The 13499-nt window shown below is 41.4% G+C and overlaps 1 protein-coding gene across 4 annotated transcripts in view; it reads right to left on the bottom strand.

Annotated features, from left to right (window-relative positions):
- Positions 1–13499, bottom strand: part of sptan1 (spectrin alpha, non-erythrocytic 1) — a 37793-nt gene that overhangs the window by 20488 nt on the left and 3806 nt on the right. For 2 of the 4 annotated variants that reach the window (XM_029445302.1, XM_029445303.1), the window contains exons 1-21: positions 12149–12165; positions 9664–9903; positions 9309–9434; positions 8237–8377; positions 6856–7136; positions 6567–6711; positions 6324–6478; positions 5959–6094; positions 5715–5816; positions 5422–5559; positions 5209–5319; positions 4958–5035; positions 4677–4832; positions 4374–4578; positions 3621–3802; positions 3267–3510; positions 2429–2551; positions 2094–2311; positions 1824–1916; positions 1513–1647; positions 46–194 (exon numbers count right to left, since the gene is read on the bottom strand). In XM_029445302.1, coding sequence (XP_029301162.1) covers positions 46–194; positions 1513–1647; positions 1824–1916; positions 2094–2311; positions 2429–2551; positions 3267–3510; positions 3621–3802; positions 4374–4578; positions 4677–4832; positions 4958–5035; positions 5209–5319; positions 5422–5559; positions 5715–5816; positions 5959–6094; positions 6324–6478; positions 6567–6711; positions 6856–7136; positions 8237–8377; positions 9309–9434; positions 9664–9903; positions 12149–12151 — 3161 coding nt within the window. In that variant the 5' untranslated portion in view covers positions 12152–12165. Of the gene's footprint in view, positions 1–45; positions 195–1512; positions 1648–1823; positions 1917–2093; positions 2312–2428; positions 2552–3266; positions 3511–3620; positions 3803–4373; positions 4579–4676; positions 4833–4957; positions 5036–5208; positions 5320–5421; positions 5560–5714; positions 5817–5958; positions 6095–6323; positions 6479–6566; positions 6712–6855; positions 7137–8236; positions 8378–9308; positions 9435–9663; positions 9904–12148; positions 12166–13499 lie in introns of those variants that run through there. The other 2 variants (XM_029445300.1, XM_029445299.1) reach the window with 2 other exon arrangements.

The raw sequence follows: 13499 nt of genomic DNA, 5'->3' as shown, positions 1-13499 counted from the left end.
ACATTCCACTGCAAAATTGAAGAGGTTATGGTGTAAGTTTCTTACTGATTATCAATCTGGTCTTGGCGCAGTGCAATGCTGCCGTGTTCATCCAGCAGGTTTTCCCTTGAAGAGGACTGGGTAGGGTCCAGCTTCTTCACATAAGCAGCAGGAACAAAGCCCTGGCGATCGTTCACCTCGACCTTCCACCAATCCTGGAACAGGGAGGGGAGGGAGTAATGTCAGCAAGTGATGTTAATGAGATATTTCTGATCCAAATCTTCATTTAAATATTCTAAGTGCTTCTAAGTCTGTTGTGTCACAATTGTCCTATGTACCCGTTCCTCTTATTTCGTTAGGGATGGGAAGTGATGAGATTTTAAGGGGTACCGATTCAATTATCGATTCCTTTATTGATTCCTGATCAATTTTTGGGTGAAAACAATAGCACATACAGGCAAGGTTTCTAGACTTTTCACCACCGTCCCGGAACGGAAATAATAATTTATGTCGTCCGGAAGTCAGTGTAAAATTCTAAATGTTATCATTTTACTTTGTTATTGTCATCAATAGTGGTTATTTGTAAAAAAAAAAAAAAAACACCACACAATTTAAATGATTAGGAGATAAATGATTGTATTTTTATTTAAATATTTTCTTTGATTAAAACTTTTCTTTTGCTATTTGTAGTTTAATTATGTAATATAATCTCCTGAGAGCTAGTTTATTTAAAAACTGTATGTATTCAAGTTTCTTGCCAAAAACAACATTTGAACTTTGCCCAATCCTAATTATTACTGAATAGAGCTTGAACACATCGTAATGTAACTCAATGCAATGTTAGCTGTTAGACTGTGTTGCCCACCAGCTGCTAACATTCACTAGCTCTCCTCCTGGCCAGCTTTGATACCTTGTTTAAATTCAAATCAATAAATAAAAAAGGTTTTGATAAATAATAAAAGAAAAATGGTCTTTTAGTGTGATTTGTTGACAATAAAAAAATCTAGAATATTACAAGCCTAATGCATTTGCAAAGTTTGGCTTAATTTGTTAAATGAAAAATATGTTTATACATCTCAAGGCAGTTCAGCATATTTGCTGAAGATAATGTACTTTTGTTTTTACTAGTTTTGCAATTTTTGGGTTGTATCCACACTTATGAATGCACTTATTTGAGTCACTTTGGATAACATGACCAGCTAAATGATTGTAATGTAGGTGAAGTATTTTGGTAGGAGTGGTGAACTTCAGGGAATGTAGTAACACAGGTGTCCAAATATAAAAAAGATGAGCAGCCTTAGTTTTAAGTTGCCTCCATGTTCAGTCTCATCTAATTGTCACGCAGTATAACATATTCACTATCTTTAATCTCTTGAATGGCTTTTTGTTTTAGGTTGACAATTGATTATTAATCAATTATTGATCATAACAGTGACTGACACATGATGAAATAAGTTACTTACTTTCAAGCTGTTAGTTTAGTTTGTAAGTTAGTTTCAGCCTGACGACCAATTGATATTGTTTTATCTGTACCTTGTTGGTGCTGTTGAGCAGAGTGAGGATGTCCCCCTTCTTCATGGTAACTTCACGGGGACTCTTCTCCTGGTAGTCGTACAAGGCCAGGACCAGCTCCTTCCCGGTCTCATCATCAGTTGGGGCCACTTGTTGCTGTTCAGTTAAAAAAACTAAACAATTAGAGTCACTGATTTGTGCTTTCCGATTAAACTGAAGAACGTTTCATTATCCGAGTCTAGCGATCAGAAACTTTATGGCACATTAAAAAACCCTCCTATGAAGCTGAACACATGTGCAGAATTGAGGTGTGAAAAATGATCGGGTTGTACCCTGCATGACTGGGCCTGTTCTTTCAGAGCCTGGATGCTGCTGCCATAGGCACTCAGGTCAGACATCAGGGCCTCGTGCTTCTTCAGCAAAGCCTGTGGAAGACAAACTATTCAGCACAACTGCATTTGTCACAAAGAGATATGAGCTCGAGGCTTGTGCAGTAAATGAAACATGATCAAAGACACATCTTAAGGTGGAAACACTAAAACATCAACGAATTATATACTTTATACTTGTGATGTTTTGTTAAAACTCCTCCGTTCATGTACCTCAGCAGAGTCCTCGTCTTTGCCGTAGTCTGGGCTTCCCACGATGGGCTCCTTCTCCCTCATCCAAGACTCGGCCTCATTGGCATCAGCGAAGTACTGTTGGGCTTGCAGAGAGTCCTCCAGATCCTGTCTCCTCTGGGAGGCCTTAGCCTTTAGCGTGTCCCAGCGCCCATGTAGTTCAGACAGCTTAACTTTCACTTCCTCCCCAGCAAAGTGTCCTGGATCCCAACACATGAATGATCAGCATTTTGAATGTTGGGACAAAACTTTAAAAAGCTTAAGATCACAATCCACTCATAGGAGATACCAAACAAGGCTTCGCTTAAGATAAATACCTTCCTCCACCATGGCCTCTCCTTTCTGGGAGACAGCCTTAATGCGAGGCTCATGACCGGTGATCTCAGCCTGCAGGGCCTGGTGCTTCTTCAGCAGGTTTTGGACACCGATCAAGTCTTTGCCTGAGGAAAACACCAAGAGAGACTTTTATTTATTAGAACTTCATCAATCATCTGAAATATCTGAGGGTGGGGATTTTCAACTGAAGCTGAACCTCCAAGTTCATTGCTTATCTATGAGAACAGAGCATTTGAAGGGGACTATACAATGTCGACCATGACCTTTCATTTTGTAGTACAAGCTAATATTAGGGGTGTCACAATTCACTGATGGCTACGCCATTGTTCAGAGTCTGGATTCGTAAATTGGAATTTGCATACTTTTTATTCATGTCATTTAAATTAAAAAAGATAGGCTGCATGGCATCAAGAGGATATATCCACCGTACTTTCTTGGGAAACACAAAAACGAGTCCGTAGATAGCAGAAGGGTGTTTCACCCGCAAAAAGCCACTTGAGCCTGAACTGTGTTTTTTCTGTCAACAACACATTCATTGTTTACACAAATCACAGGGAAGGCAAAATGTTGCCAGACGTGACTTCAGGGAAACAGCTACAGGCAACCAGTAATCTAAGCTGCGTTATCTTTTAGCCACAAACTCTCAGTAAAGTGCGCTGTGTCACTTTTGAGCTACAGGCTCCCGGTAAGCTGTGTTGTGTCGCTGTTCATTATTCTTCGGACACGCGCAAGTAGGTCGGGGGGGGTATGAGTTTTTCAAAATCAAAACCTAATTTTGATCAATTTTCAAATATGGCAAATATAGATAATGCGTTTTACCTCTGTTAGTTGAGGCAGCAATAGGCTCTTTCTCACGGATCCAAGTCTCCTCATCCTCCACATCTCTGAACAGCTGCTGAAGCCTAAGAGAGTCCGACAGTTTCTGCTTGCGTGCAGCCATGGGCTCGCGCAAACCTTCATAACGCGACACTAAAGCCTCCTGTTTCTTGCGGATGTTGTCTGCATCAAAGTGTCCAGCCTCTTGGAATTGGCGAGCCTGGATCGTTATGCCATCAATGCGATCCTGAGAGAGTATAATTCATAAATTTGTTATTCAATGATTGTGTCCCAAAAGAAAGATGAGCATCAATCTGTATCAGGTATGACGTCATGATGCATGTCTAGCATTGGTACCTGGTGAGCAGCCACATCAGCCTCCAGTAGTGCATGTTTCTTCTGCAGGTTCTGGACACTGGTCAGGTCTTTTCCATAGTCGTCTGAAGCTAGGTGGCCCTCAACCTCATACAGCCACAGCTCAATGTCCTCTACGTTCCTGTTGAACTGCTGCTGCTGGTTGGCCTCACGGAGCTTGATGCCTAAAGAACAATTGAAGAAATCAAATATTAAATCAAAACTCACCTCAGACTGTTTACTTCAGTAATGGGGTGCTGCAAGAATCTATTCTTGATCCATTGCTAGTAACATTATTCTTCCTAATCAGTACTACATTTTTGTGCAGATGATACAATTTTATATATGTCCCTGGTTCCACTCCAACCAAGGCTTTTACTCATCTTCAGTCTTTCCTTTGTCTTGAGCAGAATGTCATTCAAGATTTATATTAAACATCTGACTGAAAGATTTTTATTTCTTAAAGGAATGTTAACGGCCAGTATATTTGGCGAACCATTTTATCATTTATTATTTGCTTCTCAACAAGTGTAAAATAATATGTCAATCTTAATTCATTGTAGCACTGTGATTGATTTGCTTGCCCCCTCCTTGTTTGACTAGGATTTTTTCTCTCATGATATAAAATGTCACATTTGACAATATTACATTTGTACATGGATGAAATCAAATCTATCCATATACTGCAGCACCTCCATTATCTTCAGATCTTTGCAGATAAAAAGTGGTCGGCCCAGGCTTTCCTACAGCCAGTACCTTTGAGCTCGGTGGCCTCCAGCAGTTTCTTCCACTGGGAGCTGACCTCCTCCATGCGGCCAGCCACCTCAGTGGAGGCATAATGCTTTCCATCAAGCAGCTCCTGGCCAGACTTCTGCAGGGCATCAATGCGGCTCTGATTAGCTGACAACTCAGCTTCGAAAGCCTGGTGTTTCTGCACTTTGCCCTGCAGGTTGGAGGGGTCCTGTTGTCAAGAGAGAAGAAACACAGCAGTTGGTAAATGGTAAGGTCAAAAACATTTAAAAATGGAAGACATCTCTGCACAACCCTTTGATGAACAACCTTGTAAGCCTCATCTGTGGCAGTCTTCATCTTCTCGTTGATCCAGCTCTTGAGCTCATCAGAGTCCCTGCAGAACTGCTGCAGGTGGAAAGAGTCCTCCAAGGCAGCACGACGAGACTGAGCACGCTCATGCAAGGCGTTGCGGCGGCTGAGCAGCTATATATGTGTAAAGGAAGAGAAGACAAGTTGCTTTTAAGTTCACTCAAGTTTTAGCATTCAGTGCTCATTTTTAAGGTGGTTTATTCATTTGATGTAAGGGAAGTTGGGGAAGTGGTACTTACAGCATCTCTGCGTGTAGCCACGTCTTCTTTGGCATAGTGGTTGTTCTGGATTAGTTTGGTAGCAAACTCATCCAGGGCCTGGAGATGTACAAGACAAAGACATTCAAAGTGTATCCTATTTCAAGGTACAACTCTAGAGAAAACTGCGTAAAACTTGGAGTTGATTGTACAATTTCCATGTTGTAGTGATGATATTCTTGCTCAAAGACTGTTCAATTATACAATTCATGTTCCAAACTGGATTAACTTACAGTGATCTTCTCTTCCTGGGCACTAAGTGACTTCTCAAAGTCCTCGTGTTTCTTCAGCAGTGCCTCTACACTGTCTAGGGAGTCACCAAGGTCTTCATTCAGGAGAAAAGCCTATACAATGCACATACAACAATAATAAGTGGCGCATCACAAAAACTAGACAATACGCACTGCCATAATTCTTTCCTGGTGTTGAGTGGTGTGTCAGGTTACCTCCTGTTTGCTCATCCAGTTGTCAACTTGTTCAGTATCCCTGTAGAAGAGCTGCAGGTCCATGCACTGCTCATACTGCTGCCTGCGAACCTCCCACAACTCCAGTAGAGACTCCTTCTCCTCAGCAAGGATGCCCAGCTACACACAACACACACACACCATTATAAACATGTTCAATCATGGTACATAATAGTGTGCTGGTATAGATGGTCAAAATATCATGGACTGCATTTTTATTTAAAAATCACACAAAAAAAGAAAGAAAGTACAATCAGGATGCTGCATAGTGCTACCTTTTCCTTGACCTCCTCAGAGGCGTAGTGTCCTGTATTGAGCAAGGCCTGTCCAGCTTCATCAGTGGCTCTAAAACTGTCTTCATGGGCATCAATCTCTCCCTGGAAAATGCAAAAGACAACCTTACATTGCTTCTTTTTACAGGTTGCATCCTATTTTGTATTCAGCTTTTAAAAAGGACAAAGCTAAAATATTGATCAAATGCCAAGATCCTATCACCTGATGCATCATCACAGATTTTACCTTATGCTCCTGGTGGCGGTCTAGCAGAGCCTCAGCTCCAGCCACGTCATTGGCCAGTTCGTCAGCATTGATTAGGGCTTTCATCTCGGTCACCCAGCTGGTCAGATCCCTGAAGTCGGCAGTGAAGCGCTGTAGCCTAAAAAGAGATTGACACAAAAGGGTGAGCAGAACTCTGTGGAGAAACGCTGAACAGGGTTGCACTCTGCAAATATCTGCATATGTAAAAGCAGGTTTTGTATTTTGATTTTATTTATTTTTTTAAACCCATATGCATCATATTTGATCAAATTTGTATCAAATAACATCAACGTGGCTCAGCAGAGAGTGTATGATAGTCTATCACCAAGCTGCGTCTGGTATTTTACCGGTAGGAGTCATTCAGGCGGGCGTGGCGCTCAGCAGCCAGAGTGCGAATCTGTTCCCAGTTGGTGATGAGTTCGTCCTTCTTCAGGTGGATCTGGGAGGCATTTTGTGGATGTGTCTGCTGCAGGCGCTCTGCATCACCACCCAATGTGTTGACCTGGTTAAAAGAGAAGATCATTAGAAGTTTATACCAAGTTTTTAACTTCATGGCTGTGCCTGTTGACATATGTAAAGCATCTTCTTGCCTTATCTTCCAGGGCAGCCAGGTCTCTCTCCAGACCCTCGTGTTTGCGAAGCAGAGCCTGCACACTGGCCAGGTCACGACCAAAGTCATCAGAGGCCATCAGCTGCTCCTTCTCCTTGATCCAACTGATGGTCTCATCCACATCCCTGTTGTAGGAATCAAACACAGGTTTGTAATTACACCTATTCAAAATACCATGTATTACTAGAGCCTGTTAAAGTCACCAAAAGTAGTAGGTGTCCATATGTGAACAGAAACATAATCACTTAGGCTGTCCACATAATGTTTACCTGTTGAAGCGCTGCACCTCAGCAGCCCCAAACAGCTTGCCCTGCCTCTGCTGGGCAAGGCCCTTCAGGCGCTGCCAGGCGGTGTTGACCTCATCCTGCTTGCGAACTATAAGCTCAGCCTCGGGATGGGCTTCCTGTATCAGCTTGGCTGCCAGCTGGTTCACCTCATTCACACGCTCCTCGTGAGCAGCCAGGTCAGTCTGGAACTCCTCAAACTTCTTCTGCAGAAGCTCCACATGCTCCAAGTCCTGGCCCAGCTCCTCGGAGGTGGCCATGGCTTCCTACAGGTGGAAGTGGATGAACAACATTGAGGCAAATATTACACTTAAGTCAATGCTAGTCATCTATGCTTTAAAAAAATAATAATAATAATATATATTATTATTATTATTATTATTAGTATAATATTATTACATTATACATTTGCATATTCAAGGTTCTCATTAAAGGCAAGTTAGATTTCAAGTTTTTTTTAATGCCAATCAGAATGAGATTTAAGAGCAATTTTATGAGCAATTCTTCCACTAACAGGATCTGTGTATCCAGATCTGTGTATCCAGATCTGTGTATCCAGATCTGTGTATCCAGATCTGTGTATCCAGATCTGTGTATCCAGATCTGTGTATCCAGATCTGTGTGCCAGAGGCGTTTGGCTTTCTTTTTCTTTTTTTAAATAGATACCTATACTAATAAATATATAAATACCAATTATTTTGAGATTTTACAATGCAATATCAGAAGAAGAAAAAAAACACTAAGAAAATCTTACTTCCCATGTATTAGCATTTTTAAGACTTTTGAAAGATTGATTTAAGACATAGACCAATTAAGGTCTTATTTTTAGATGAATTAATTCAATACCTTTAAAACACTTTTAGGATCCGCAGGAACCCTGTTATTAATCATTACATTTGATTTACAAGGTGTGAAAAGGTTGTTTCTGATCAATCTAGTCAAATCATCATTTACGGTGGCACATAGATAATATTTGTAACATTTGAGCAACAGGCCACATTTTATCTCTCATACTACCAACTGTACTGGATAACCTTCCAATTCTATCCACTTTAAGATGGTTCGTGCACTTACAGCTTGCTTGTCGTTGCTCTCCCATTTTCATTTTAGTTGCCAAGTGTTCTTTACTAGTTACTGGTAAACCAAAAGTTCCCTCCTGTTGCCATAGAAAGGTTTTCATTCACCATTCAAATTAATTGGTACCATTAGTCTCAGGCAATCATTTTAGCTTTCGACTCATTTCCTTTAAAAAAGGACAGCTCTTTTTTTCCAAAAAAAATTCTGCTAAAAGGCTAGAAGAAAGACTTAAACTGAAATATTTGATACTCCAGTAGTAGTAGTAAAACATGTCCATTGACAATCTTACCTTGTCACTGATCCAGTCCAGGGCATCTTCACACTCACGCAGGTACTGGACCAGTTTCTGGGCCTGCAGGAGACGCGTGCCCTTCTCCTTGGTCCTCTGCAGCAGAAGGTCCCATAGGCGATGCAGCTCCTCAAGACGAGTCTAGTGCACAGGAAGAAAGAATGAAGGTGAAGAATTTTTCAAAACGTAGAGGAGTAAGAGGAGAGGAAGGTCGAAGGAAATATTGAAATAAGTAAAAAGGTTAAAAGACTAGTTGGCACACATCTCCACAGATCATTGGAGTTTTCCCTCTACATTAAACATTTCTGTATCTAAAATAAAAAAGGGATTCCTTTAAAAAGGTATTTTTTATATTAGGACATCTGCACCATCCCTTTGAGAGATGACCCATATGAAACACAGTACATGCAATAAAATGTTAGTCCATTTCTCAACAACAGAATGACAAGAAGAGACAGCTTTCAGCAAGAGCCAGATCTGGAAGAATCTTCACAGCACTCAAGAGTCACACCTCGTCCACAGCAGCTCTACACCTACTTGTATATGTTCTCCCATAATGACACTTGTAACTATGGGTCTTTGTTGTGTCCGGTAAGGCGTGTAGGACTAAATCAGATGGAGCAGGTTAACAGTGGACAGGATAGTCAGGAAACATGCATATGCATTAGGCTTACCGAGGTAGCCGGTGTTATCGTTGCTCTGGCATACACTGATTACATTACTCACCGACGTTTTGCTTTTTCTAAAAATAAGTACATATTTGCACATGTTCGTCAAATAATAAATAGTCGGACAACGGACGCTTCAATAATAAATTGGCTTGGTTTCCCAAATGGACCCCGCAGAGAAAGCTCGAGCGGATAGGTTGGCCAGACACACAGCTATCCAGCATTAACGATCACATTAAACACTTTCCCGATCTTGAGAGTCATAGGCGAATATCTTTTCTTGTTAAATGTCTGGTGTAACCGGTAACACCAGTGTTGTCACAAGGTTATTAACTAGTGGGAACATTTCCTCACTGTGGCATCCCATTATGCATATTAGAGTGACCACATCTTGTGTGCCTTACTCGAATGGTCTCAGAGGAGAAGTGGCCCTCGCTGATCATCAGGTTTCCAGTCTCGTCCAGTTTGATAATGGCCCCAGCATTCGCCTGAACTTCAGCTTCAAAGGCCTGATGTTTCTGCAGCTTACCCTGTGGAACAGAAATACATTAAGACATGCAACACACCACACACACAATGAAAGAGTCTGCTGTAGTCGGAGCTTATGACTAATGAAGAGTCACTCAAAGGTGACGGCAGCTCCAAGAAATAAATAAACAAACTATACTACGAGCTAAGAATTCTGGGACAGTACCGAGGGCAAGTTAACAGTCTACGATTCAAAAACTTAATTGAAAAACATGAACCAGTGCGACAAACCTGCAGGTTGGAGGGGTCCTTGTAGTTCTCATCGGAGGCAATCTGCAGCTTCTCTTGGATCCACTTCTCCAACTCATCAGCATCGCGACGGAAGAACTGAAAGCGGTAAGAGTCCTCCAGCTTCGTCCGACGCATAATCGACAGCTCCTTGAAACGCCGGTAGCGGTCCAGCACCTGCTGACGCCGCTCTTGGATGTCTTCGGCAGTCTCCAGCACTCTGGCCCCTGCGGTGTCCATTTTCTGGAAACACCATAACAGCACACATAAGTAAGTTCTGAACATGTATTTCAGTATGTAGTACAAAAACATGTATAAGTATAAAAGATAAATTTATCCGTTACATTTGACCTACTATTACATGATATGAATAACACTGACTAAATAAAGGAACATTCAAACAAGCCATCCAGTCTATACAGTAAGACTAGTGCCCATTTGAATACGTTTGTGCATAATTCATGATATATATTTATAAGTAATGTGGGCTTTCCTTAAAGTTACTCAATCCTATCTTTTTCCAGTTTACAATTGTTCTCACATACCAAACCATGCATAGATGCTACCCAGCTGCAGATTATCTCACACAATAATGCTCCTCAAACTCACTCTCAAATGAATATACAATTTAACTTCTACTTTAACAGAAACTTGGCTTGGAACTATGAGGCAGGATAGAAAGACTCTTTACCAAAACAAAAATCCCACACCGTGTCTCAAGCTGAGCAACCAAGGGGCCAGCAGCTGAAACAGTAAAATGTCAAACAGGGGTGGGGGCGGAAATTCCACATCCATGCAAACAGTAGCCTAGGCTTCACTCCACAATGGGATCGCTGCAGTCAGCTTCTCTGTCCACTGTGCCTCTGGCCCCATGGTCAGTGTGGCCCAAACTGTGGGTAATGTCTAGCTAGCAACCTTGTTGAAACATGACAAAACTTGATATTGAACAGACATTCACACCAGCTTAATTTCTGGGAATTGGGCCATCAATAGAGCATGGACAGCAGTCTGAATAGCAGCGATATAAACCAGAAAATTCAATTCAGAAATTCAAACATAAAAGCAATCATCAGTGAAACTAATGAAGGTGTGACTGTTGGTGGTTTACAAGATTGTAACTTTCACCCTGTGGTTATGTGGTAACTTGCATCAGTAAGAAATGTAAACAAATACTTGACCACAGCAGAGTTAAGAATTTATTATGCGTTTTCGTGCCAGACATCCATCAACAGACGGACACAAAAGGAAACATGAGAGATATTGATCCGTCTAACCAAACCAAGGTCAACCAGACCCCAAGCACAATAGTTGATGTCCAAGCTGAGTGCAGGGGGAGGGGAGGGCGGTGCGTGGAGTCTGGCAGGCCTAAATGTAAATGAATGTGAGTTTTTGTGGATGTTGCAGATAGTCAGATAAAAAGTGATGGATGGATAAGAGTCTCCTGGTCCATGTCTACACTCAATGGGAGGATTAGTGCAGTCAGCAGTGCAGGGCTTTTTAACCAGAGGCACCATTAGCTTCCAGACAAGCAAAGGCCCAGTGAGCCCACACATACAAACACACAACAATATAGTATCACTGAATCTACAGTAAGCCGATAAGTGCCATCAACACACTGCCTGAAAAAATTGACAATCCAGAATGTTAGACAGCACGCCCCCCCCCCCCCCCCCCCCATCTCCTAACTTGCCCCAGTTCACAGACAGCTTAAATCATTTCAGGGATTTAACTGACCTCAACCTCATTCTGCAAATTGCTGTCAGTAAAAGAGGACAGATAAATGGTTCCACATCCTTTTATGATTTGGGTCAGGAGTGATCTCTCTCACCTCCTCACTCAAGACCCATTTTACATTTACTACTTAGTTGAAAGAAGACATTTTGAAAAAGAGAAAAAGTGACAGCAGACAAAACTCTCAGTAACACAGGGAGAGGACTGTTGACATACACTGCTGACATTTCAATCGTCAGAATGACACGATCAGCAAGATGCCACAAATATTACGCAGCACAAAAAGAATGGGCTGACTTTCACAAAGCCAAATGACAATTCAACCCTTTTAACGTGTATTAGCCTACCTCCAACCTACCCTGAACCAATCCCAATAATTACCGGTGTCCACCCAAACTCTGATGACACAGGGATCTTTATTTTCTGGCAACCCAGTTTAACAGCTTTCAAAAGGACACCATGAATTGGATTGCAGTCTTCAGCAAATGTATATTGCCTTTCATCACAGGAAAGGTTTTACTGAGCAAACAGAAATTAAGACAGTACTGTGCTTCACAATCACTGCCAGAACCACCCCGTACAGTTTCTACTGTTCCTTATCTTATCAGATGTTAGAAAATTGTTATTTACATCAAAAACAAAAATTCTTCTTCTTTCCTATTCAATTCCTTTAAAGTTGAAATCTGTTACAATTAACTTTCCAAAAAATGTTTTGTCATCTGCATGGTAGAGCGCTGTTAGACGGTGACACACTTACCATAGACTTGCTGTTCATGTGCTGCTTTTTAGTCTCAATTTATGGATTGGAAAATGATTGTTCTGGCTGACACTGCCTATAAGGTCTTTTCAAACCAGTACCGATACAAACAAAGTGGCATAAACATAAGTTACTGTGAAATTACAACCCTACAAATGCTGATAGCACTTCCTCCCATCTTGTATCAGTAGATAACAGCTTTCCCTCTTCAACTCACGGCTCCTCTGCGGGGGTTTTCTACTCTCTAGAAAAACACCCACACATACTGATATCAGCCAGCAGGTTGTAGTCATATAACCCTAGTTCCCTTTCTTCCATCTCTTATGGAAGAAAACATCTTACAGCATATTTAAAATGTAATGCTGGAACTTGGAACGATGCCAGCAGAGCTGCATGTGACTTTCAAAGTCCTCATCCTTCCAAAGTCCAATTTTACAGGCACAGAAACAGCCAATGCAAAGTTACAGACTATTACCACCTGTCTCTGTTTTCTCCATTACAATTATTGCCCACACATACTACAGGAATTACCTGGATTATTCAGGTCTATGTGCCATCCTTTCTATACAAAAGTCAAATCTAACCCCTTTCAACTAAATACATGTGCAACAAACTGCTACACGCCTTAGGATTGCGGATGGTGAAATCCATGTTAAAGCTGAACTCCAGTCTAAACATATTAAACTTAATAAATAGAAGAAGTTTGTTAGCAAAGTACAGAATGTGTAATCTTTGGTGAAGCAAGGCTACACCCTGACATTAGACCCCATCTCAGAGAATACATCCTCTTTCCAGTAGATCAATAGATTGCCTTCCTTAAATCCTCGGTCATCATCAGAGGTCCACAAAGAAGTGGATGATGTCATTGATTTAGAAACTCCCAGTTACTATGGTGAACCATCTGTTGAATATGGGTCGTACTGACGTCATACTGGGAGGATGGAAGCTAAAGGAATTTGCAGGAAATGGGAGAGTCTCATGAGACCAGGCAAGCTTATTTCCCTTACTGAGGAACAGAGGAGAAAGGACGAAGACGATGACATAACAGCAATAAAACAGCTTTTACTTTTCCTCAAACTGAACTTTATACAACCCGCAGCTGACTGTCATCCCCTTTGCTTTACAGCAAGGCCAGCCAGAGCAATACTTAATTACTAAAATATTGAGGAATGAGTTTATAGAAGTAGACACATCTGAATAATTTAAGTAAGTACTATAGGCCAATATATGATGGCACAAGTTCACAACAACTGCCAAAAGCTAAAATGGGGAATTTGAAGCAACCGTAGTTAGTCAGCAATTATTGTAGCCGAGATTGTAGCCTTTACAAACCAACAGAAAATGTAAACCC

The sequence above is a fragment of the Cottoperca gobio genome, chromosome 12 (genome assembly GCF_900634415.1).
Source record: "Cottoperca gobio chromosome 12, fCotGob3.1, whole genome shotgun sequence".
NCBI classification, from domain to species: domain Eukaryota; kingdom Metazoa; phylum Chordata; class Actinopteri; order Perciformes; family Bovichtidae; genus Cottoperca; species Cottoperca gobio.
The sequence above is the reverse complement of the archived record's forward strand: the minus strand, read 5'-3'. Positions and strand labels throughout refer to the sequence as shown.